General features: G+C 38.3%; 2 protein-coding genes across 2 annotated transcripts; both read left to right on the forward strand.

The window, feature by feature from the left end:
* Positions 1-455: 455 nt before the first annotated feature.
* LOC121961627 lies at positions 456-16,066 on the forward strand. The gene is made up of 19 exons (XM_042511681.1): positions 456-541; positions 617-675; positions 765-825; positions 1,939-2,093; positions 2,175-2,239; positions 2,325-2,418; positions 3,455-3,721; positions 4,912-5,205; positions 5,942-6,193; positions 6,918-7,232; positions 7,383-7,504; positions 8,114-8,330; positions 8,416-8,571; positions 9,833-10,023; positions 11,069-11,220; positions 11,333-11,590; positions 12,532-12,685; positions 13,367-13,499; positions 15,926-16,066. The coding sequence occupies exons 1-19, from the start codon at positions 510-512 to the stop codon at positions 16,048-16,050; spliced, it is 3,102 nt and encodes a 1,033-aa protein (XP_042367615.1). The 5' UTR covers positions 456-509; the 3' UTR covers positions 16,051-16,066.
* Positions 16,067-16,866: 800 nt separating this feature from the next.
* LOC121961433 (NXPE family member 3-like) lies at positions 16,867-22,581 on the forward strand. Its single transcript, XM_042511421.1, has 7 exons — positions 16,867-17,215; positions 18,576-18,720; positions 19,593-20,021; positions 20,280-20,575; positions 21,031-21,101; positions 21,456-21,662; positions 21,746-22,581. Exons 2-7 carry the CDS (start codon positions 18,616-18,618, stop codon positions 22,297-22,299), a joined length of 1,662 nt encoding a protein of 553 aa, XP_042367355.1. The 5' UTR covers positions 16,867-17,215; positions 18,576-18,615; the 3' UTR covers positions 22,300-22,581.
* Positions 22,582-27,260: the final 4,679 nt, after the last annotated feature.

The following is a 27,260-nucleotide window of genomic DNA, read 5'->3' on the forward strand; positions in this document are numbered from 1 at the left end:
TAACTTTTTATTTATGGATTCATATTTCAAGTGTAAATTCTTGTTATAATTCATCTTTTAATTTCTGATTAAAACGTCAAAACATGAATTACTTTGTGAGCAAGTCTATTCATTTGCAGTTTCATAAATTAATTTACAAACAGATTTCTGATTTTCTAGGCTATATTAATTGTACAGTTAGTTATGAATTCATTTAATGTTTCATTACTATTTCCACGACAGTTATAGTCCTCCGTATCAGAGAGAGTCAAAATAAGTCTAGAAAATAAATTCAGCCATCCGCCTCCTCTGATAAATAAAGAACAGCCCCTAACTCTTACATCTTTGCTTCGGCCCTTTGTTTTTGTTAATCATCATGAAAGTGAATTCTTCATGACATTAAAAATATTAGCCGAATAAATGTCAAATGATTTTTCTTTGGCGAATGTGAGCAGGTGCGTGAGGGCAGCGCGCACCTGGCACTCATTAGGGGTCCGACATTTCCGGCCAAACCCGGACTAAGACACGATATGCGTCCCTTTGATGGAGATACAAAGAAAATGTAAGGAAAAAAAGTCACATTGATTTGAGTTATTTCACTTCAATTTAGCTCATTAATCAGCTTTTGTGTTCTCAGGACTTCCTTCGGGTTTTCCTTCATCTTTTTCATACTGGTACCTCACACAATCTCCTTTGGTGAGTAGCGCACTGACCGACCGACACATTACTGCAGAAACCAGAATTTGTTACGTTCGCAGATACTTATTAAATTATTGTTCCTGCAGGACGATGTGAAGATATTTCCTTCTCGATATGCTGGATGAGCAAGGACGGGGCTCTGGACAGGTAAACACAAGACGTTTAGACACGTGTAGTTGACAAGGTGCGATTAAACTTGTCTGAACAAGCGCGTCCTCAGCTGTTTGAAGTGAACCTCACGCCAAACCTCATATACAAAACCGCAATTTTATGTTTCTCTGCTAATCGGCATGACTGTATACACGGTAAGTGATTACTAAAGAGATGGCATGACTCATTATGTATCTCAGCACTCATGCACTACGTGCATTATTTCAGTGTAATTTCAAATATGAATATGTTCTCATTTCTTATTTTTACATTGCTGTAGCCTAACAGTTTTTTAAATTTCGTTTGGAGTGGCCAAAAGTATGTGGAGACGTAAATATGAACTTAGACTTTATTGTTGAACATGCTATTCCAAAACCATAAAAAACTGTTGGTTTTTTTTTTGTTTTTTTTTTTTTTTTTTTTTAAATTCTGGGTCATTTCTTCTTTCATTTTTTTCATTGCTCATTACATTTTTTTTTTAAATATTCAGGTAGTTTTGTACTTTCGCACTAATTGTCCAATTTTGGATTTTTTTTAAGAAATCAAGCCAATTTGTTCAGGTTTTAAGGGGTTAGGAAATTAGCTGTTTGTTTTGGTGATGTCTCTAATGTCAGTGTTTGATTTTTTTTACATTGGCTCCAATAGGTGTGGGAAGGGTCATGTATTTTCCTCTAGTCACTCAAGGTCACTTGAGGAAAATTATTTTCTGAATCAAGGTTTTAAAGAAAAAAGAGTCACACCCCAGTAACCCCCTCCTCTGATAATATGGCCCCTATGAACTTATCCTCTGGTATAACAGGCTCTATTCTTCCAAGAAGACCACCTACCAGATTTTGGAAACCATTAAAAAAAAACGCCTTTAATTGACAGTTCACAAAATTCCATGGGGTGTCTACATACTTTTGGCCTTAACAAGCACCTTGGACAAGCATAGTGTCCCAGATGGATACAAATTGAACATAAGCTGCTAAAAAAAACTGTGAGTGAGGTTTTACCAGCTGTGTCCATGTGGGGGCAGCAGATATACAGACTGATTTTTTTAATGTGATTGGGAATCTCTCTCAGAGAAAATGTTGTGTACCGAGATGTCATCATTTCTCATCGTTTTAGGCAAAATGGCAACATTTGGCTCAATGAGACGGCTCTAAGATCCATCAGGAGGGTGGGTAAAGTGAGCTCCCTGACGGTGCCCCTGGCTGTACAAAACAAGCTAACACTTCACTACGGAGGCTCCGCTCAGGCATGGACTTTAAGAATCACCCCACGTAAGCAAATTCAAACTTTTTCTTTTGTTTTTATCCACTGAGAAGCAATAGTTTTTAAATGTTAAATGAAATCTTTCCAAGGCACAAAGTTCACTGAAGTCAGAGGCCGACAGAAACCCTTACGTCAACCAACAAGTGCCACCAAGGTACTTCTGACATTTATCAAACTACAATAACATACAGATGGATGATGTAGGATTCACATCTTTTATTTTCTTTAATCATCTGCAGGACCTCCTAAATTTACTGAGTCCTGCTGAGGTGTTTGCATGTGAGAACGGCACCGTCTACTTTCACCAGGACGACAACTTCTTCCTTGCATTTGGTGAGATAAAGTTTGTTTGTGTATTTGATTAATTCTTGTCTTTGAATGTTGACCTGCTCTCAGTTTTTAACCCTTTAAAGCTTTCTTGTGCTACGTTCAGATGCCTTTTACAAGCATTTAAACCTTTGAAACACTGAGCCAATAGGTTTAATTTCTTTTAAAAAACATGGGGGAAAAAGGCAATCAGCAACTTGGCATGAAATCACCCGCAAAGTGCAAAAATTGCTTATCATGTATAGATAATGAAATGTCTCTGGAAAATATTCTTGCATATTCTTTATGCCTCTGTGCCGGTGAAGTGTTTGGCCAGAGGCATTATGTTTGTAAGTTGTCTGTCTGCGATATCTCAAGAACGCCTGGAGGGAATTTCTTCACATTTGGCACAAACATCGATTGGACTCTGGTGGTCATAGGTCAAGGTCACTGTGGCCTAACATGTTTTTGGCTGTAACTCAAGTATTTATAAGCTAATTATGACAAATTTCACACAAATGTCAAATAGGATATAATGATGAGGCGCTAACCTTTTAATATCCAAAAAGGTCAAAGGTCAACTTGACTGACATTGATGTTTTCTTTATTTTCCCCCAAGTCATATGATAATTTTTAAGCATTTTTGAGCTAAGTTTAAGGTCATTTTCCTGTCACCTTTTAATATATATTTTTTAAATTTCATGCCAAGTTGTGGATTGTTTTTTTTTCCCCTTGTTTTGAGTTAAAAGGCCAACTGTAACATTTCTTCAGTCGGCACAGTGTGGTGTCTCCTGCCTTTAACAACCATAGCCCACATTGTTGTTAAATTTATTGTGTATGTTTGTGATTAAAAACCTAATGTTTTTGACCCCTTGACCTTTAGTCTAGCTCTGCTCTCTGGCCAAAAATGTTAAGATTTATTAATCTGGACTGCAGTGAAGTTTTATTGAGCACATTTGTGTGAGTGAAAGTGTTTTTAATTTCTGGTTTATTTGTGATGATTTTGAATTTCTGTTTTCATGAACACTTTGTACAAGTGAAACTCCAATGTGTCTCGTCCTAGGCCACACTGCACGTCACCCTGTCAAGCTGGAGTCCAGGTCTGCGTCCATGTTGCTGGTCTCCTGGGTGGAGAACCGGCCAGCAGCCGTCGGCAGCAGCCACACCGTGACTCTCTTCCACAATGAACTGGGCTCCTATAGCACTCTCAGCAAGGGCACCACCACCAACAACCACTACCGCTTCACAGCTCTGGACTCCTGCAGCCCCTACGTGGCCTGCGTGGAGGCTGCAGGCTCTCACTCCTTCACCTGCCTCTCCACTATTACTGGTACGGGGTGGTGGGGGGATGGACTAGCACATAACCACAAATAAGCAGTATTGCTTACCTATACTGGTTTCTAGTCATGCAGATAATTTTGGTTTTGTTTGTCCAAGTTTTGAGATATCCGTCCGACAGCTACTTCACCACAATACAATGGAGGTGAATGGAATTTGGTTTAACCCTTTAAACCTAGAGTAACATCATTTTTTTGTGCTGCTTTCAGACGCCTTTGACAAGTATTTAAACCTTTAAACCCTGAGAGAATTAGAGCATTTTCTTTCAAAAATGTGGGAAAGAAAACAATAAGCAACTTTGTAAGAAATGTTACAGAAATTGCAAGAAATTAGAAGATTTAGATTTGTTTTGTAAAGCAAGGGGAAAAAAAGAGGGGAAACTATATTTATTGTTATTTCTTCTTTTGTTGCTTACTGCCTTCTCATGTTTATGAAAGAAATCATTCCAATTTGCTCAGGTTTCAAAGGGTTAAGGTGCTAATTGACTGAAAAGCAATGCAGCTGTGTATTTTATACTGGCTGCTTCTTTTGATTTAAGTTTAAAATATCAGAGAGATACCTCCAAGAGCTAAAGACAAATTCTTTAAAATGCAAGTTTATGCAAGCAACAACTCAGATATTCTGTTAATTTATTTAAGACAAATGAAGAACTGCAGATTTATGAGACAAGTTTAGCTGGAAACACATTTTGATCGAGCGTCAATCGCTGACTTTCTTGCATTTTTGTGATTTCTTTTTTTGCCTTTGCATCAATGTTCTTAATTTTGAGGGAGATGTCCCTCCTACCTCCCCTCAAATCTAAACCAATGTTCCCTTTCCCTCCAGGTTAACACCATTAGCTCTGTCAGCACTGCTGCTGTTGTTTGCATTTTTAAGCTTTTTAGTTTGTGCCAATAGCATTGTTAGCTGCTAGCAGCCAGTTCAGCCGCCTGTATGTTAACATCCGTATACAGAAAATACCGGCTCAAACTCTGAATCATTGATATGCTCTGAATGCTGTGTACAGCTTCTTTAACAAGGTTTCAGCGCCAAATCATGGAGACATAGTGAACATGGAGCCTTTAGCAACTTTAGCTCCAGATTTTTTTTAAGTGCATGTAAAGTGGAGCTAAAAGGAGAGTGAATATTGGACTTACATTCATCCAGTGGCTAACCAATTCTTTATCCTTTACCCTCCCCCAGACCCTGACATTCCCAAGGACTTCGAGGTGACGTCATGGAACAGCAGCAGCATATCGTTGGCCTGGGACTGCCCTAAGAACCGAAAGTTCTCGTCCTTCCTCATCACTGCCTTCTACGTCAACAGCGCAGACCGCATCACAGAGGAGGTGCTCTTTTGGCACAAGGAGGACAACTTTGAGTTCGTCTTATCGGACCTGGAGCCTTGCAGCAGGGTTAAGTTTGGCCTGCAAACAGTTTGCCAAGCGGGGATGGAGTCCCGCTACAGCAAGATGGTCCTGAACGATGGAAATTCCGGTAAGCCCTGAACAGTTAATGAACCAGTTAGTCCATCACGTGTTTGTCCATTTGAACCCACTATAGACCACTATACTGATGCTGAACTTAGTCTACAGTCAATGATTTACTGTGCATATACAATATATTTTAGATCACTGTCTATCCACAGATACACAGTTACTGTATGCTATTTATTTTCCTGTTCATTTACCAGCAATGCCTCCAGAGCTTACCTACTGTTAATGTTAACTTTAGTGGTAGTGTGGATGTTTCCATGAAAAACGTAAGACATTATAACTTCTGAGAGAACAAATAACTCATACCTTCTCCTACAAATCAAAACAATCTGATATGACACACACCTAACAATGAAATCTTTTTTTACAATCCCAATTCCAAAAAAGTTGGGATGCTGAGTAAAACATGACTATAAATAAAATGGAAGCAATTTCAAAATCCTTTCTTACCATGTTAACTGTAAAAGCTAAAAAAAAAAAGTGTTTCCATTGCAAATTTGAAAAATATGTTTTTGGTTTTTTGATCTTCTGAAATGCCACCTCATGCGAGCTTCAGTACTTTTTTCCAATAAAAATAATTTTAAAAAATTTAAAAACTGTCGTGTTTCCATGAGGTGGATTTTATATTCGCAATTTCAATTTAAAGGGTTAATGTAAACCCGCTAACTGACTGTAGGCAAGTACCACAAAAAAAATCAAAACCATACCGTAAACATAATCTCCTCTGTGCTCCTCAGCTCACTCCAGCATCGAGGCCTTGCGTCAGACATCGTTTGGCCCAGACAACTACACCCTGAGCTGGGAGGTGAGGAACACCTCGTCCATCTCTGCTTTCAGAGTCTACCACGAGGGGGCTCTGCGGGGCACAACGCTCGTCACCAGCTTCACTGTGGGGGGGCTGTTGCCGTGCCAACAGTACCAGGCCCAGGTGGAGGCGCTGTGTGGAGACAGTGTGGTCATGAGTGCCAAGACAGTCACAGCACACACAGGTAATGCAGGAACTGATGAAAAGACAACACACTGGTCCCACACATGCTCCTTTAATGTGGCATCAGGCTGCTGGGGATTAGAAGTTGGTCACTGGGAGTTTGTCAGACCAGTGGGTCCCAACTGGTCCAGACATGGGGTCCATATTTCTGCTTAGTCATCAGTTAAAGGTCCGCACAGTTTATAATATATTTAGTGTCACATATGTGTTTGGCCATGTCATCAAGCTAGTTATTCACTCACTCTACAGAAGGAAATGGCACTTCAAAATAAAAGCTCTAAAAAATTAAAAATAAATAAAAGTGTTTTTTTTTTTTTTTTTTTTACAAACTTGATAGATTTGTGAGTCACTTACAGGACATTCAGAATGTAACACGACCCACTTTTGGACCCTTGACTCACCAGTTGGGAATCACTGCCAATGGCTCCTGGGGGACCTACAGGATTATGAGATTATGGGGTTTATTCTAAAGGTGGTGACTGTGGTGGTTGACAATCTAAATGATGAGTACACAGATTTTCCCTCCTGAAGAATAAGTCAACATGTTAATTGGCAAAGCGCAGCGATAATTCTCAGTTCTTGGCCTCTCATATTTCTCACTGCAGGCTTTTATAATTTTGTTGTTGATTTATTTATTTTTTTGTCAGTGTTTATGTAGACACACACATACATTCACGTTATCTACCTGTTTTTTTAATGCTTGGCCTGATACTGTGTGTACCCAGGACCTCTTGGTGTGTCCCAGCTAAGGTATCGCTCCAACGACTCCACCGCTCTGTGGACGCAAGGCACCACCCACCAACAAGCTGTGGCATTTCTATATGAGCTTTCTGTGGATAATGGCACCATCATCCAGAGTAGCCACGTGACTGATGCACAGCTGCATCTCCCCGGGCTGGAGGAGGGGAAGTCCTACGTCCTCGACGTGTGGGAGATATGTGATGGAGAGTGGGAGTCAGAACACTCTCATGTGGGGTTTGACGGAGCTAATTCATCCTTCAAGCTTCTTGTGAGGGCTGTTGGACCTTCTCTGACCCAAGGTCAGTCTGAGGTAGCATTAGTCCGACACGACTGCTGCAGCTGTGTGGTGTCAGTAGTTTCACTTGTTCTGATTCTAATATACTTGATTTGCTTAATTGTCTACCATGATAAACCTAATCCACGGTGTTTCCTTTTCCTGGCTTCTGCAGAGTTGCAGTTCGATGTACCCAACATGGTTCTCACATTGGTCGTGCCCTGGGGACTGCCCGAGGATCTGCAGGACGACATGTCAGAACCCAGAGCGAAGATGGGAAAGATTTTCAAAGATAAGGTGAGAGAAAATGAGTCTTTGACATCAAGGAGCAAACTTCAGGTCCAGTTTTCATCCTAACTGTATACAGCGCTGTGTAAAAGGCCGTCCACACCAACATATAACTATAACTATAAAAAGATGGCTCTAAAAATCATTCTGGAGTCCACACAACTATGAAGAAAACCAAAGTGGCTAAAGTTATTGTTTGAGTCGCTCCTGGAGTGATTACATCCACGAAAGAAATACTAACAGCCAATCAAAATCTTTATTTAGACGTTAGACCCCTAAATAGATAATAACATCTAACGTGATGTGTCAGCAGTCACCTGGCTGTTCACACCAGCAGCACGTTTCTCACAGGTCAGGACACTTTTCCGGTCATCTGCTCAGTAGCATTTAAAAAGCACTAACATTTAAAGAGCTCTGTCTCTGTGTGTGTGTGCAGCGCTCCACAGACAATCTGTGCACTTCTCAGCACTTCCGCCTCCAGTGCGAAACCGGTGTATGTTTCTGAAAACACTTTAGAAAAGACTCAACAGAGTAATGAAATTAAATTTTCTTTACCTTTTACTGATGTCTGTTGCTTGGTTGTTCTTGAAGCATCTCACTTGTGGTTATGTCCTTCAGTTGCAGGAGCTGTTGAGCGGCTTCGATCAGCCAGCCCGCGTCGAGCTGGTCACCTTCGAACCCGCAGAAGAGCCAGACAAAACCGAGATTCTGTTTATGTCTTACGACGCGTCAAAAGCTGACAAAGACGTGCTGCTGCCTGTTGAGGATCAGCTGGATTACATCCACTCCCTGAATACAAATGTGACAGTCACAGATGGGGTCATTTACTGGGACGGTCGGTGAGAAGCCAGCTCAACTACTTCAAGTCTGTCACGAAAGTCAAATTAATTTGTTTTTATCCTGTTTCCTTTGACTGTCAGGTCCAGATCTGTGCACTTCCTCCAAAGAAACTCTGTGTCCTCGTAATTCTCTGTGCATCAACACTCTGGGCTCCTACACCTGTGTGTGCCAACATGGCTACTACGACGTGAGCGCCGTCATCAAGCGGCCTGCAGCTGCACAGCCAATCTGCAACGGTAATCTTTTTGACTTCACATTTCTTATCCAGTCAAATACTATAGATTTTTGGTGGAAATCTTGTTTTAATGTGTAGTCAGAGTGTCAGACCCTTAAATTTAATGGTTTTAAGACCTTTACAAGATCAATGTTAACCAATTTTTTTTATTTAAATAAGAACAATCAAAAAGCCATGTTTGCAATTTTACATAAGACACGAGCAGCAACCAAAACAGTCAAAGTATAAAGTGTCAAAGTATATATACTAAAAATAAATCATAAAGCAACAACAAAAACAGATAGGGGAAGTAAAAAATAAATAAATAAATAAAACCATAACACTGAAGATTCAGGAACTACGGTACATAGAAATTAATTTACATTCATATTGTCATTTTACAATATTTCAGTGTTCTTTAAAATCATGTTATTTAATTTGTGAAAGCATAAATAAGGGAGTGATTTTGAAAAAAACGACACTTGTGAATGAAGTATTTCGCCAAAAGGATCAAATTATTATTTCCAAATTTGTCTTTTAACCAAATTTAAGACAGATATTTGGAAAAATAACTTTTTTTTTTTTTTTTTAACTCTTATTCAAGCATTGTAGGTAAGTATAAAGGTCAGTAGTGTATATGTGGTCCCTTGCAGAGGAAGGTTTTATGCAGAAATGCATTAGACAGAGTTTGGTTAATCTACATTTTGCCAACAGGTAAGAGCAAGTATAAAGTTTAAAAAAAGACTTGGATTAAGTGGCAGGTTTAAAGATATATATAACATCATAAATGTGGACTTTCCAAGAGCTTGACTCATTTTGACAAAAACGTAAAGATGGCTAAACAAAATTAGATCAAATGTTTGCAGAATTAAAGACCTCCCAAATTAAAATTTTTGTCTGCTTAATAACTTTTAAGGCATATTATTTCTAAAATTGGATTTAGGACTTTTGAAGGACCTGCAGACACCCTGGAAGAGGTGTATCTGAACACCAGTGGTGTGTCTGGACCACAATAAATATTACAGTAGCTTCTTAATTATGACCTCCGCAGACAGCTATCATCATTTAAAGACTGGGAGTCAACAATAACTTGACCAAAGTGAGTTTTTGTTAGAGATTGTAGCCTGCTGCTTAATGTATGTAGATGTTTGGGGTCCAAAAATCCTGTTAATCATGTTATGCGCCTCTCCTGTGGCTTTAGCACTCAGTTACCATGGCTGTTGCTTATCAAAAACAACTTCTACAAGTGGGATTCTTTGACTGTGACCCTTGTTTTAAAACAGACAAAGGCCTTTTCAGCCAGTGTCAAGATAAACTGGTGACTGGTGGAATAGCCAAACTCTACCTGACTTCTTACCTCGGGGGAAACGTTGATGTACAACTGAACGACGGACGGTGCAGTGTGGATGAAAGTGAGATGTTCTACTTCTTCCACACCTCACGAAAAGCCTCTGAGTGTGGAACTGAGAGGAAGGTGAGTGACTGATAGAGGTCATAAAAAGACATTTCAGTGCTAAGTGATGGACAGATTTTGTGCAGGGCAACATTTACCACTGGAGAAATGAGAACATCGGTACAGATAGAATATCATGCTCATTGCTCTTTATTGCTTATGATCTAGAAGAGCCTCGATAGTCTGTAGTTAATCATAGATTTGCCCCAAAAGGTTATTTTTACATATTGTGTATGGTTACTGACGAGAAATTCAAGTGATAACTTGAAACTTAAGCGAACTGCATGTTCAGCAAGTGCATGAGACATCTAGATATATAAACACCTTGAAACCTGGATAGACATCAGTTTTCTTGTGCTGCTTTCAGACACCTTTCACAAGCCATTAACCCCTTAAACCTGAGCAAACTGGTTTGACTTCTTTGAAAAAGAGACATGGGGGAATATACAATATTCAACTTGGGAAGAAATGTCCCACAAAAAAGAAATTACTAAGTGGTGACAAAAAAATTACCTAATAAATATCTTTTTTAAAAATGGAAAAATGTGCAAAAAGCTATATTTATAATCATTATAATTAGATTAATATCAGAAAATCAGCAGTTGTTTTGGGGGTCATTTCTTTTTTTGTGCTTATTTTCTGGTAATTTTCTTGTAATATTTGTTGTGGTAATTTACTGAAATTTGGGCCATGTTTTGTTAGGTTGCTTATTGCCCTCTACCAATGTTTCTGGAAGAAATCAAACCATTTTTCCCAGGTTTCAAAGGGTTAAACGGACTGTGAAGTGTTTTGCTTTTCCCCTCCAACCACCAACTCTAAAAGCCACTAAACAGATAGTAGACTTATTGTTACTGTAAAGGAGCCCTCATATTTCAGTTTTCAAGTGTCTGAAAAACGATGAATTAATTGGATTTATGATATTCGGTCTGTAGCTTCTTTCTTCTTTTCCCTGACCCCACTGAGACTACATCGTGTACAGTTTTGCATAATCCCATAACCGACATGATAATGAAAAGCCGCAAAACTATACACTGAGTTTATTAGGTTTGTGGGTGTGTTTGTCCAGGTAAACAAAACCCACATTGAATTTCAAAACACTCTGAGGGTGACCTTGACCAAAGAGCAAACCATCAGCCGGCGGGACCTAAAGGTCGTCTGGAAGTGTGTCTACCCACGACATTATGTCCGCAACGCTCAAGTCAGCGTGGATACGGAGTGGTGAGAACTTCTTCATAGTTTGCCTCTTTGCCTGAGTAAAAAAAACAAAACAAACAAAAACATTGTTCATAAAGGAGAGAAACATCCAAACACATCTTTGTTTTTGTCGTAGGCTCTCCTCAGTCTCCCTGGTGGAGTTCAACTCCTCCCTGCGGCTGGGCCTGACCATGACCCTGTACACCGATGAGTCATACACCTCCCGCTACACAGACGCTATAACCATGGAGCTTGAGGACACTCTGTTCGTGCAGGTGGCGCTGCAGACCAACAACTCTTTTGCCTCAGACGTGCTCCTGCAGGTGGCGTCATGCTGGGCCACTGAGAGCGCCGACCCACACGAGACGGAGCAGGGGGTCCTTCTTCAGGATGGGTACGTGAAAATGTTACTGACCGATCCCTCCAGCAACGACAATTTATTACTTTGATTTCTTGATGCAGTTGTGCGTAAACATCAGTATTTGTTGCGTTTGTTGATGTACACTTTAACTGAGCTCTGTTAGACTTAGTATTACTGATAGGAAACTTTAATCAGTATCCATACCTTCACAGTTCCTTCCCACTTCAAATATGAGCCCCGTCCACATTAGACGCCCAGACTCTCAAAAAGCAAAGCAGAAATGGGATACACAGACACGGATACAACAACAGTCTTATTGAACACAAGCGAGATGAAACGTAGAGTTGAAAAACAATTAAAAACAAAAGGACAAATAATCCAAGATGCAGGAAGAATGTCAATATAAAATACAAAGAAATGGTCAAGAACATCAACACAAACAATAAAATCACGAATAAAAAGGAATAAAATAAATTAAGCAAATTAAAAAGGTAAAAAAAAAATTAGACTACATAAAGGCAATCTTATAATATCTTGTATTGATATTGCAAAAATATTGCAAGATTGACCACAAAATATTTACACAACAGATTTCTTTTGTAATAAATCATCAGTAGTTTGGTCAATAATGACAAAGTGGAAAAGGCAGACAATAGAACAGGTAGAACAGTCTGATAATTTCAGAAAATCACATCACTTTACTGTAGTTCAGCCTTTAAAAGCAGGAAAAGACAAGACGATATAATGATGACCAAAATCTAAGACAGTATCTAGTCTCAGAGCATTGCTACGTTGCCTAGTCCAACTTCCATCCTTAACCTCTATCTTAATAGCCAACATAAAGGCCAAATGGAGTGCGCAAAAAGGTGATAACCAAAAGCTCAGAAGTTGTTTCTCAGGGTGTAATTATGTTTGAACTGCTTTCTTTGTCTTGGGTGACACTGATACTGAATGCCATCCTCTCTTGTCCCCAGCTGCGCGGTTGACAACACGTTCCACTGGCTCTCTGTTAACGGCCTGGCACAGACGAGCAGGTTTTCCATTCAGATGTTCACCATGCCCAAAGGCTTGCCTCTCTACATTCACTGCCTGGCCAACGTATGTGGACTTGGTGAAGACTGTACAAAGGTAAGCCAAAATGCCACTTCAAGGTTGAGATAGACCTGCCGATGTTTGGGACCGATTACCTGTTGACGTATTTTCAGATCTTCTAGTTACTGGTCTACTCTAGCTGCTGGTCTATACCATCTTAAGTTCACTGCACCACTGTGTGATAGTGGTGACTTTCCTCAGCCTTTGGTGACTGTCAGGGACCTCCCACAGTCCTCCTCCTGATCCGTCAGCATTATGTCAAATTGGGATTTATTATTAGTATTTCCAAGTAACAATTACATTGTTAATGTTAATGTGTAGTAACTTCACTTGTAAAGATGGAGAAAGACTGAAAGAGAGGACAGAAGAGGACAGAATATTTTTTTTCAAGCTGGTCAAGCTCCGTGCCAGCAACAGCCGTAGCCAGAGGCATGCTTTATGTTGTCTTCTGTATGTCAGTACTGTCGCATCACCATGAACACGACATCCAAGGCCTAAGCTTCACGCTAAACTGATTAAATTTTGGTGCTCAAAAGTCAACATAACTCAAGAATTTCTATGCAGTTATGATAAAACGTCATGCACACTACTGTTGGGTAGCAATAACAGTGCATCATGTTCTAAAAATCAAAATTCTTCATGTGAAATTTAATCTGTAAGTACAACTGTCAGATGTGGAGGAGTGAAAATCAACATCTGTCCCTCATTTCATAACAGAATTGCAGCAGCCAGCAGCGCGCCAAGAGGTCAGTGAGCCACCTGGACAAAGAGGGGAGACGAGCTGCTGTTGTGTCTGCTGGACCTCTGGTGGTCAGCAAGAGGATGACATCAGAAGGCCCAGCATCATACTGTGAGTTAACTGTTCATTTAAGTCCACATTACTAACAGAATACACACTGTTACATTAAAGTGTTTTCAGGAGTCAGGTTAAAAGCCAGTAGAAGCGGGTTGAGAGCGAGCTTTCTCACTCTCTCTATTCAGTTGGCTTTCTTAGCATCACATTTGATGTGTTGTCAATGCACACTTACAATTAAAGACAGTGAATCATATTAACAACTGATCTCATGAATAAAAACAATATTCAGTAGAATAAATTGGTGATTGAATAAGTACACAAAACAGAATATGTATGTACACAGTCCATATAAAACAGCCAAACATATCACATATGTTTACCTCTAAAGACATTTTCATATGTGTGCGTGTATTAGAGATATGATGTGTCAATTGGGGGGAAGAAATATGTGAAGTAGACTTGTCTTTAGACTAGGCGGGGTTCCATCAACCTTCATATTGGAAAAATTATGAATGTGAAACACGCCTAATAGAAACGCATCAATTAACAAAAAACCTTGGTAGAGTTGTCTATGAAGATCACATCTATAATGCATTACGAAGGCATTCATAGTGAATTATACTTCATTCCTGATTCTTTATGAATACTCATAAACACATAATGTTTACATATGCACTATATCAACAGTCATAAACCATTATAGATAGGACGTGGCAAGTGTCTTGTGGATGCCCTTGACTTGTTATAAACTAGAGGTTGACTGATTTGGCTAATGACGCATTATAAATACTTATACTCACTTATTCATACATCAACAATCAACTGTGGTAAGGACTCATAGTGTACTGTAACAGTCCATGCAGTATAATAAGTTACCTTTTGTATGTGTTAAGTGGGGTACATATTTATGCATTTGTAATAATATATGCTTTATCATGTTTCATTGCTGGCGTTAAGTTATAAACTAGAGGTTGACTGCTTGGACTTATAACGCATTATAAATACTTATACCCACTTATTCATACATTAACAAATGATTAATGTCTACCATTCACGGGAATACTTTAAAAATATATTTACCAGACTGAGTTGAGATGGAGTTTTTAGCCACAGAATCAGATTTCACAAAGACTGGAGATCTTGCAGTGTCACTCCAAGATTAACTTAAAATACAAAAAAAAAGTGGACAGACAAAGTGTCGCAGCCCTTGATATTAGAAGTGAGTATGCTATATGCTGTAGCTAGCTATGTGGACAGAGATTACTGCAGCTCCTGAAATCCCTGCTAAGTATGGCTAACAGCAAACATTCTAGTGGCTAACTTAGCTTGCAAATAGCCTGTTTGTGAGGAAGATAGTGGTTAGCTAGCTAGCTCGCTACAGCATATAGCATACTCACTACTACTGACACGCTGTCAGACTTAAATCTTCTAAATGTTTTTTCAAAGTATTCTAGTGAATGGTAGGCATTAATCACTTATAAATGCATGAAAATGATTACATTTTATGTAACAACAACAATGAAACATGATGAATCGTATAATATTACAAATGCATGAAAATGTGCCTCACTTTAATTCACACATACAATAATAACTTGCAATACTGCGTGGACTGTTACAGCACAGTATGAGTCATTACTGCAGTTGATTGTTGATGTGCGAATAAGTAAGTATATGTATTTATAATGCGTTATAAGCCCAAGCAGTCAACCTCTAGGTTATAACCAGACAGAAGGATCCACAAGATCCTCGCCACTTAAAAAATCATTATAAGTTGTATCTACAATGGTTTATGGATGTTGATATGTTGCATCAGTTAGAATTGTGTGTTTATGAGTGTAGTCATGAATGCATTATGATCACTGTGAATGCCTTCATAATGCATTAGTCTATAGATGTGGTCACAAACACTTTTTTGATTTTCTAGATCACATGATTCTATGGGTATGTGCTTGTTGGTAGGAACTGGCTCACTAGCACATGATGCAGCAGGCGCTACAGGAGGTGTTACTGCATCCATTAACTCTTCAAAAGATAAACAGATTATCCAGAAGTTTTGAATCCATAATTCCTCTGTGAAATTGTGACCTCTCACCTCTCAGAAATCCCTCGTACATTATTGCTCGCATAACAGGCCTACATCGCCTTTGATTGGAAATAATGACGGCTAGTGTGGTGGCTGCAACAGAAATAAACCTGCTAATGTTCTGAACATCCATCGGCATGCCTCTTGGAATGTTATTGCAAGAGAAATCGTAAAACACCACTGAGTGGAAGCACAGTCATCTTGCAATTGTGATTTATCATCATCTGGAAAACATTGACTTAGTTTTGCGCAAATCTGTAATGGGAACCCATCATTTCTGTTGTGTTTGTCTATTAGTTTTATCTTAATAACATAACATACAGATCAGTGTGAGATGTATATGTGCACTCTGAATACAGACTTGAATAATTGACTAGTGTCCATCTCTTTTCAGGGGCAGAACACATGACAATGATCTCCATTGTGGCTGGATCAATAGGTTTTCTGGGAGTTACCATACTCTTAGTGAGTGCAACCAAAGCAATTATGACTTACTATGAGAGACTACGGCTGCAATAAAAAAAAAGAGTTTGAAACACCATCTGTGAGTGTGTTCAATCATGAAACAGCTCAATGTAATGATACAGAGCAATATTTATGAAAAGACATATGTGATGGACATAAAACCCGCCTAAATTCTAATGAAGGTTTTTACACACTTTTTCAGATATAATGCAATTACACAAAACTGTGACTGTGAAGGAGTAACCTTGTTTTTACAAAGGCTATGTTTTGAGATTCCTTAGAAATACCGTTAGAATTTGGATTTTAAACGTTTTACCAAATCTTCAGTATATTTTAAAAGTATCCTGTGGCTCCAGTTACTTATAGTGTCTGTCTTTCTCTCTTTCAATCCCTCATACAGCTTTCTTATAAAACTGTGGACAATGTCCAAAGAATTAGATCTTCACCTTTCACACATGTAGCACACAACAGGAGACTGTCTGTGTCAGAAGCATTCTTAGCCCCTGGAAATACTGGATATAGTTTGGGCGAACACTGACATGTAGGTAAAGCGTGCAGGAGGCAGGACCTGACACGCCACAGTCACGGTTGTAATTTGTTCAAACAATAGTCTCTTGCTCCCTATTGACTAAAGACTTTTGACTATAGGCTTTTGAGTCTGGCTTTGAACATGTGCAAGGAATCGATGTTTCTGATGTCTTATGTTATGACTCTGCTTTGCAGCTAAACTTCCTCAAAATAGAACCTGTTGCACCGGTTGTTCTTTCGTGATCAGATCTGTCATTGTTGGCATTGTATTTGGCAAGCCTACAGAGACAAAAACCCAGCCCTCTGACTACACATCAACAAATGCTTTGACCATGCAGTAGACCACATGTATGTTAGATTATATTTAACAGCTAACATACATGAATAGTTTTTCATGGTGATGTGTCATTTCACATAAAATGAAAATGGGTTTTGTTTTTTTAAATTATGGCTGTAAAAGAAACTCATCCTGTTCGGGAAGCTCTTTTAGCACATGGGTGTGTTAAAGACAAAGAATTCACGAGAGATACTCCTGTGTGCTTTAAACGTGACTCTGAGTCACGCTGCACTGCTGTATGTGGACGCTGCCTTATTCATCACCAAGAAGTCAAGTAAATAGAACAAACTTTTCGGCAAGTGAGAATCAAACCAAGATTTCCTCACTGTTCTCCCCAAATTAATCTCTGCTGAGGTAAGACACAATATGCTCAAATAAAGTATAGTTAGTTCCATTTTGTAGACATTGTGAAAACGACATGTTGCCTCTAACCATTCTAATATACGAGGTTGTTTTGCGACTTCCATTTTTTACTTTTCACTTCTGTTCGACTACACTTCAGAGAGTAACAATGTACTTTCTACTCCATTACATTTACTTGAATATAGTTCCTGGATACTTTGTTGATCAGGATTTATATACAGTTTAAAAATAGGATCAGTTTATAAAATTGTTCATTCAAATCAAAATATAGCTATCAAAATGCAGTATACTTCAAGTACTAAAAGTAAATGAACTCATTATGCAGAATGGCCCATTTTAAATTCTGTAATATTTTATTACAGTAAATTAATGGATTAATGGCACTTTAGTGATGCAGCTGTTAAAAAATGTGGCTAACTTGAACTACTTTATATAATTTCTGCATTAAACATCATAATTAACTTAATTATATTTGGTATTGATCTGAGTCTGTAAAGAAACTAGCGACTTTAATTAGAAATGAATGCACTGTAGAAAGTACACTTGAGTACATTTCACAATGCATACTGTCACTGTTGATACTTTATAATTTGATGCTAAAAGTGCTCACTACTTTTGAAGCTAATACTTTGAGAAATGTCATTCATATGTTGAAGTTATTTAGCCAAAAACATTCAGAGGGAAATATTAATTTCTAAACATGGGTTTGCGAGCACAATCATTTATATTCAGACTTTATCTTTAGAGACTGGTGGTTCAGAGAAAATCGGTTGAAGCATGTTACCTTTATACTGTAGACATTCATAAAGCTGAACTTCATCTGTTTGTGTTTGTTCCTATGTACTGAGTTCAGAATTTTCGACCAGAAAAAAAAAACAGAAAAATGACTGTATAGGGCTGTATGAATTCTCTTTTGCTTACAGCAGAAAACCTACAACTAACAGAACACAAAGTGCTGCAACATCCAAAAAAAAAAATGTTCTCGCCAGTAGGTGATGTAATACAAGCTTGAGAATTTTGACACAGGAAACAATATGGCAGCCAGCTGATTTTCAATCATGTAAATTGCTGTCCATATTTGTCAATATGGACTTCAAAACTGTTTTAAAATGCAAAAAAATGAAACTGTAAGTGGATAAAAATCAATTAATCATATTTAACTATTGAAGTTCAGCAAATTTTTATTACTTTTTTAACCATTAAAAAAATAATTCAACTATTACATTGTGTTTCAGAGCATAACTTGTGAATCATTCTAAACTGCAAAACAGAAAGTCTGCTGTCTTTGATTGTGTCATATATATTCTTCTGTAAAAAGGGGCTTGTTTTTTGTTTTTATCTTTTTATCCAGTACCAGAGGAAGTGGTCACAGTGCTGTGTTGCAGCCAGAGATGAGGACTTTCATGCCCATAGCTTGTATAAGAAGGAGGCGTCGCACCATCTTCCTCGTTCTGGCTGTATTTATCTTCCTGCTACGTTACGTCAATGTTCTGAAGGTGAGAACTTGGTTTTAGTGGGATCTCTTTAGTGGGATTTTGCTGGCATATTGTTAAGCTTGTTACATTTGGTCAAACTGTCCCACTTTGTACTTGACTGCTAATGACTGTGATTACATGAGAGCAAGTCACAAAACTATCACTGACTTTAAATATCAGAATAAATAAAAAGTATATAAATGTATGGGCTATTTGGAATTTTTGGAGAACTTTATATACAACCCCAATTCCCAAAAAGTTGGTACAAAACTAGATAAAACAGAATACAGTGATCTTCCAATTTTTTTTTTTAAATTTATATTCAAATGAAAACAGTATAAAGACAAGACATTTGATGATAAAAACTTAACTATACACTTTTTGTTAAGTTGATGCCCCCCAAACATTAAGCGGTTGACACAGGAACTACAGAGGACTGAGAAAATTGTGGGGAAAAAAAAACACGGACCAATTAGTATCAGCTGGGTAAGAAAGGGGCATCCTCCAAAGGCTCAGTCATTCACAAGCAAGAAACGTCCGATCCATATTTCAACTGTAAAAATGCTCCTGTCATGTCACACCATCAGGCAGGAAACAACTTCAAAAACACGTCTTGACAAATGACATAAATTATCAAAAACATGAATTGCAGTTGACAAGATTTAAAACACACAAAGAAGTCCTTGAATTGGAATGCCTTGTGAATATACATTTTCCTACACGTGTCAATATTCCTGCAGTAAGAGATCAAGAAATCTTATCAATACTCCCCAAAATATTCAACTATTTTGAGCTTTGGAGCTGGAGAATCTTCCCTCTTGGCCTTTTTGCTTTATTTAGTTAATTTGCTCTTAGTGCATTAATTTGATTAATCTTTGACATCATCTTTCTAGGGCACCAGCCAGATTCCCCTAAAAGTTTCCAATGTCCCCAAAGTGCCTCACAGCTTCTGCACCTTCCAACCACTGTCGCCTGAGGAAGACGTGGAGGAGCGCTCCCTACTCGACTCACTTACTTGGCCTAAAACTCCAACTCTGTCAGCTCGTCACCCTCTGAAGATGACCATTAATCCAGCTCACAGCACCTTCACCATTCTCCCAAGGAGGGGAGGAGGACAGTGGCGTGTAGGGGATCAGCTGGAGGTCATGATAAAAATGTCTGACTTCCAGGACCATCCCAGGAAGTTTGGGGGGGACTTTTTACTCGCCAGACTGCACAACATGGATCTTGGTGCAGGTGTGGCTGGACAAGTGGTGGATCATCTCAATGGGAGATACTCTGCTGTGTTCTCTTTACTCTGGGAAGGAGACGCACAGGTTGAGGTGATGCAAATAACTATCATGTTAAATGTGGTTTTACATTTAGTGTTTAATCTATCTTCAAAATAGCTGTTCACTAAGCCCCCTTTCTCTTACAGTAGTTACTGTTGCTATATCTTTCACTTCTCACACAGCACAAGAGCAGTTTGTAGTGATCACAGTTTACGATTCAAACTTTGTTGTAATTTTAAAAACGATTATAAATCGTTTATAGATCGATTATAGATTTTTTGTAAAAACTCTGGCTCTCTTTCCTACCAGGTGACACTGGTTCACCCTGGTGAGGCTGTCACAGTGCTGAAAAGATTGAACAAAGATAATCCTGACAGGATTTACTTCCAGAGCGTGTTCCGTTCAGGCTCCATCGCTGAAACTACCAACTGTAACATCTGTCTACGTCAAACCCAAAGGCCAATCTGCAACTACACTGACCTCCGTACAGGCGAGCCTTGGTTCTGCTACAAGCCAAAGACCCTGAGCTGTGACAACAGGATCAACCACTTCAAGGGAAAATACAGATTCCACATGAGGCCCAATGATAAGAATCTTTTTCAAAGGTGAGAGAACAGAGACAGGAATAACTTTTTGTGTGACCTCTAATAAATGCAAATATCCAGTGTTACCTATGAGTCCCCTTGGTGGGAAGCTTCAGAATTTTTCAACTACAGACAGTAAAGTTTGAATCTAAAAATGTTTTTTATCACCTTTTATCCCTTGAAGTTTAAATGGCTAAAGTTTAGCAAACAGTGGCCTAAAAAAGTTATTATTTACATCCTGCAGATGTGGAGCAACGTTGGCATTTATTTTGAGTTGTGTTAAGTAGCAAATGTAAATCCAATATTCATCCTTCTTTTAGCTCTAGTTTGGCCTCCATCAACTCCAGAGGGGATAGAATAACTGGCTTTGCTGCTAATTGCTCCACAATGTCAAATTTTTACTTCACATAATGTTCGTTGTGCTTTGTGTTGTTAATGGTTGTAAGAAACATTTTATTATGTGTGCTTCTCCTCAGTGGTGTCAACATGAAAGTCCTTATTCCAGCTTCAGGACCTGCCAATGTCACTGTATTGCCAAAAGAGGAAGGTAGGGCATGATATACTGCCACCACTGCCTTGCTTGAGAATAATTAAAAACTGAACAGGGACAATGAAAGTAAAACAGGCAGAAAAAAATACTACTTTCTCCTGGGAAGCATTCTCCCATATAGAGATGTATTCAGGTGGTTTGGAGAAGAGCCCCGGTTGCATGGAGCACTGAGCTAAAAGTTAATGAACAAGGCACCAGCTGATGGCATTGTAGCTAGTCTCTCAGGAGTAAAAGTAGTTCATAAGAAGTTTATACAATCACTTTACACCATAAGTTTAGTCTTTTTAGAGAGTTTGTTGGCAATAACAACATCAAATATAACCTCACCCTTATCTTTCAACCTTCTCTCAGGTCAACCAGAGGTGAAAATCAGCAGTGTAACATCTGGACCCTCTGGCTATTACTACTATGGTATGTGGCGAGCACTAAATGGAACCACAGTTCAACAATTCAACACCTCCTTGGCCATACGTCAGTGCCTGAAAGGCAAAGTGGTCCACATGTATGGAGACTCCACCATCAGGCAGTGGTTTGAATTCCTCAACGAAGCACTACCAGGTAACTGATCCACAGGAATTTCTGGCAAAAGCTCGATTTTGTTCACACCACTGCTTAATCTGTTCCTTCTGTAATACTTTTAGATCTTAAGGAGTTTGAACTGCACAACCTAAGGAGAATTGGACCTTTCATGGCCTTGGACTATGAAAAAAACATCATGGTGACGTTTCGCTGCCATGGTCCTCCTATCCGTTTTACCAGGGTCCTAACCAGTGAGCTTCATTACATTGCCAATGAACTAGATGGCGTAAAAGGAGGCCACAACACTGTCGTAGTCCTTGGCATCTGGGCTCACTTTGGCACTTTCCCTATGGAGGTCTACATCCGGCGGCTGCAGAACATTCGCAAGGCAGTGGTGCGGCTGCTGGACAGGGCTCCGGGCACGCTGGTTGTCATCCGGACCGCAAACCTCCAAAATTTGACACTTGAAAGTGCAATAATCAACAATGACTGGTACTCGCTTGAGCGTGATTATGTGCTCAGGGCCATGTTCAAAGGACTCAGTGTTCATCTGATCGATGCTTGGGAGATGACCTTGGCCCACCACCTGCCGCACAGCCTCCATCCACCAACTCCCATCATAAAGAACATGATTGACGTTCTCTTGTCCTACATATGCCCTCCAAAGGGTGGATAGATGTCTTTTTGTTGGGAGGGGGATTGAAGCACACCCTGAGTTTACATGTTCTCTCTGTGTTTCTATCATAGAGGATAAAGATGGACAACATAACAGCTCCCCAAAAGTGAAGCCAAAACATCTTGATATTATGAAGTTTACACTCTTTTACTGTCATATCTTGTTTTATATGTGAAGATAAGGGAGTAATGTGTCGTTACTCATTCTTATTTTCTAGGTAAACAAACAATAAGGCATAGGGGTGCAACATATTTACATTAAACTGTTCTTATTTTTCATGAACATTTTTTATTTATATTTATTATGGTTTTGTTTTATTTCTCTGCTTTTTTGAGATTGTTTTCTTGCTTTAGTTTTCATGCTCTCCTTTAAAGTGCCTGCCTATCTGTTTATTTTGAACAAATAAAGATAACAGTGAAAGATAATAATAATTTTTAAAAAGAGTCTCCATTGAGGAAACAAATGAAAGAATGTGTTTGAAAAGGAACAGGAGGACGCAAAATGCTTATCTTGTCCTGCCCCAGCTTCAACCATGTCATATTTACATTTTCATAAATCAAACATTATCACATACCCCTTTCATAATCCTCAATGCTCAGACCATGTTGTAATTACAGCCATGTCATATTTACATCCTAATAAATTAAAAACATCATAACTGCATCTTTATCATCTGCAAAACTCTATCTCTATCTCTATCATTATGGAAATTGTTAGCTAACGATAGTTTACTATTACTAGACCACAGTTAACAGGTCTGAATGAAATCAGGTAGGTTATTCAAATTAATATTTAGCTATGGTGAGCCAACAGAATCACTAAAACTTTTATGGTTTGCTTACATATCGTATGAATTTTACTCAACATAACATCAACTGGTTTTGTTGGTTGTCTATTCGCTCCTCATATATCCTTTCCACGTATATCCTCTGATAATATCAGGTGCATGGTTGTAATGTTAGTATCACTATGCCAACTAAGTCAAAGTAAAAATGAGGCAAGGCTACTTTGCGATCTGCCACATCTGAAAGATTTTCCATAGCTACTGTTAACATACTAATGTGATAAGATGACACTTTATTGTCCGTTTGCACGGAAATCTGTCTTGCATTACAAGCCCATCAATCCTCACAAACATCACACGTGTAAAAGAGGCTGGGCCTAAAACAGTGTGTAAGAGAATATTGAAAGGATTTTGCTGTGACTTATGTTAATATATGATATTTTGATGATGTTAAAAAATATCTACAATGTATACAATCTAACACTGACAAAGCAAAAGTAGCAGTGTGGATTCCCACAGGAAGTTCACTTGGCCATTTAGGTGTCTGGGTTTACATATGTATATTATTGTACCATCAGCATATATGGACATACAGATTTTTTTAAGAGCATGTGCAAGATCAGCAGTAAAACTGGACTTAGACCAGGGTGATAAAACAATAACGATCGCAAAATAACTTCTCCTTGATTGAAATATGAGAAGTAGTCGACAGAATGTCGACAGAACACATTCCAGTCATGTTTTGACAGACAACATGAACAGCCAATGATAATAAGAATAGCGCCACAGTGAACCAAATGCAGTGAACGACTTTAATTCTAGAACACAGCTAAGTGTTTGACAAACGAGTCGTATGTGCTTCCACATGGGCCCGGGGCCACAGGTACATTACCTTATTTTCAGTCTTTCTCTAACTGGGAATGTTGGGAAGCTGTTGGCAGCTATAGGAGAAGTAGGCCTACTCAAAAGTTTGTTTTTTCACAGAAGTGAGAGTCCTGCAGTCAGGAGAGATTGGCCTATTATCAGCAGAAAGTGCTTAAATTTGCCTGAAGTTTGTTTGAGATGGAGCATTTAAATTTTATATAATGCTAGAAAGTTTCAGAAATAATAATAAATCATATGTTTACTACACTCCAACACACCATGCTCAAATGAAACTTTGTCAGTGAAGTATGAGGGCAAAAAACAAACCACACACAAAAAAAAATTTGTTTGAATTTATGTTGAGCAGGTCCACCAGTTGGTGGTACCTGTTCTACACTTTATTTGTCAGGTTCAATGTCTGACAGAAAATTAATATTTAAACCAAAATTAACCTTATGATAACTCAGGAGTGAAAGGGAACCTTTAAGCTTGACAGAAATAGTGATTCAATGTATATTGTGATATATATCGATATCGACTGATATGAAAAAAAATATTGTGATAAGACCTTTTTCCATATCGCCCAGCCCTAACCAGACTTTATGTAATTACTGCTACTCTTAGCATTAGAGACAGAACTAATTTGGTTATAAGAAAAGAAAAAAAAATCAAACATATTAAAGACTAAGAGCATTTTATTTGGTACATGATCAAATTCAGCTCTGGTTTAGAGTTCAAGAATTGATTTGAACAGCATAGCAGTTGTTAATTAACAATTAACAATTGAAGAAACAAAGGTGTTATTTTAGATTGTAAACTATCATGGACAAGTCATATAGTCTCTTATTGTAAAGATGGGGAAGAATACATCAGTTACAAAAAGGTGTTCTGCTTTTCTAAAATCACAATTTACCAAAAACATACTGCAAACTCCAGAACTAGATTATTGCTTGATGATATGGTCAAGTGCTGCAAAGACATCAATGTACATAACTACCTCACCAGACATGCCACTGGAGGTCACTACATAGTTTCTAAAGCTGGACCAGAAAGTGTTGCACCATACTGTATGGAGTTATGGTTGCCTGGAACTCAGTGATTGCCAAAGCACACACCAAAGCAAGCTTAAAAAAATAAAGCAAGCACAGCAGTACCTCACAGCCCTGCACTTGTCACCACAGGTTGCACTTACAAAGCATTTTGTTCCTTTTATTTTCATGTACGTGAATATGTAAAGATTTTAATTTATCAATATTTAGTGCTTTTGAATTAAGTTTATAATAATACAGACACATGGTTTTGAAGAAGTGTATGTATATTTTTTTATGTATACTAAATTTGAAAGGAAAACATTGCAAGTTATGCTTTTCTGATTTTAATATAATTATGATGTTTTGTCTGTAAGTGTTAAATCTTTTGGCTTTTTTTTGTGTGTGGACCCCAGGAAGAGTAGCTAATGTTGTGCATCAGCTGATGAAATAAAACACAAATCCTAAGCAATAAATTAGTTCTCAGTGATGCTGTATTCACACTTTAAGTGACACTGAACCGGCTACACTATCACTGAGTACTGCTCAAGCACTGGTTAACATAGTAACGTTGCCACAGGCTTGTATTTGTCTGCTATTTGCTAGGAGAAGGGAGAAGGACTTTTAAGAGGCTTATGAGCTTCTTAAGTAAAGGAGAAAAAGACAATGAGGATGACAGTAAGTAAATAAAACGTATCGTAAATATCAGTATCCGCCTGCCCTCTGTATTCTGTCCAGCAGGAGAAATGAATGTTGTAAAACAGAAGAAAATCATTAAGAACAGCACTGTATTTTTAACAAAAACATATTTACATCTCCTACACAGCCCCAGCCCTTTGGCAAAGCATTGATGTTAGCATTGTGAGCATTGCAAGGAGGATGTAAGGCCCGTTTCACAAAGTGTGCGTCAGGAGAGCGTGAGCAGCAGCGAGCGTGTTGTTTTTTCAGGTTTTTTTCTACGCGCATGTTATCATATGAGAGCATGCACACTGCTCGCATGAGGAGCTTTGTCAGGCGCATCAGCTGCAGCACACCTAGAGAAATGCTGGCTTGCTTTTTACACCTGTTTGTCAGCATAAATAGACAGTGAAATGATATATTAATGAAATTGTCAAGGAGATGAATAAATACAAAGATGTCTGTTTTACTCAAACATCCTTGCTTCCTTTCAAAACAAAAGCCCTCTGACTGTGTCAGCTGTGCAGGAGCTTGCACAACTTAATAAATGAGTGAAATATGTGCTTATAAATATGAAAATATAGCACTCATAGCAGCAGGCAGCGATGCAGCAGTGACATTGCAAAAACGCACCAATTTTACTGTAAGATGTTTTGTTGGACTGCTAGATTTGAGGTTTGTTACTGTAACAAAGAGTTACTGGTTTGTTACTTCTCTTAAAAGTGACTTGAATTTTACATTGTTTTATTTATTTTGTTTCCTTTTAATTGAGTGGAACAAGCTCTTGCATTAATTTTATTTCGGAGAGACTTTATATCAGACTGTAAAACACAGATTACCAGTTAAGACTGGGCTATTTTCTGTTGGGGAATAATGCCCTGCAGTGTATACTCAGTCATGACTGAAGATGATTAATTAAAATATTGAAATATAAATGACAGGTTTTAAAAGGTTTTCTTTGGTAAATTTTTGTTATATTAATTGAGTAATAAAAAAATAATAGCTAGATCAATAAAAAAAAAAAAACACCAAATGATCTATTAATCGAAAATCAAAAAAATAATCCATAGATTATCATCAAAAAAATAATTGCTAGGTGCAGCCCTGCTGATAAAATCAAATAAATTATTAATTGTGTAATTATTAAGATGGATATGACTTGGACATGACAGCCACAAATCTTTTCCATGTTTAACTGTATTTTTTACACTGATTCTGTATGATTATTAAGATGAGCAGTTTTTTGGACTGATCTGAGTTTTGTCCTGATTTGACTGAAACCACCAGACAAACCAGTTTGATTTTAATTCATTTGGCAAACATCCATGTTCTATGATAACAGACTTCCAAGCTGTGTATGTAAAAGGCCATGTACTGTTTCCACCCAAGCACACCCCTGTCAGTTATGAAAGTCTAAATAATACCAGTTAACAGCAACCCGCTCCTCACTCAAAACAGAACCTGTCATACTTGTTATTGCCACTGCATACTGTAATCAGATCTAGCACTGTCGGGATTGTACTTGTCAAGCCTACAATGACAAAAACCCAGCCCTCTGACAATGCCTTAAAAATATTCAAACCATGCAGATAGACTCCACTGATATC

The sequence above is a fragment of the Plectropomus leopardus genome, chromosome 22 (genome assembly GCF_008729295.1).
Source record: "Plectropomus leopardus isolate mb chromosome 22, YSFRI_Pleo_2.0, whole genome shotgun sequence".
In the NCBI taxonomy this organism is placed as follows: Eukaryota; Metazoa; Chordata; class Actinopteri; order Perciformes; family Serranidae; genus Plectropomus; species Plectropomus leopardus.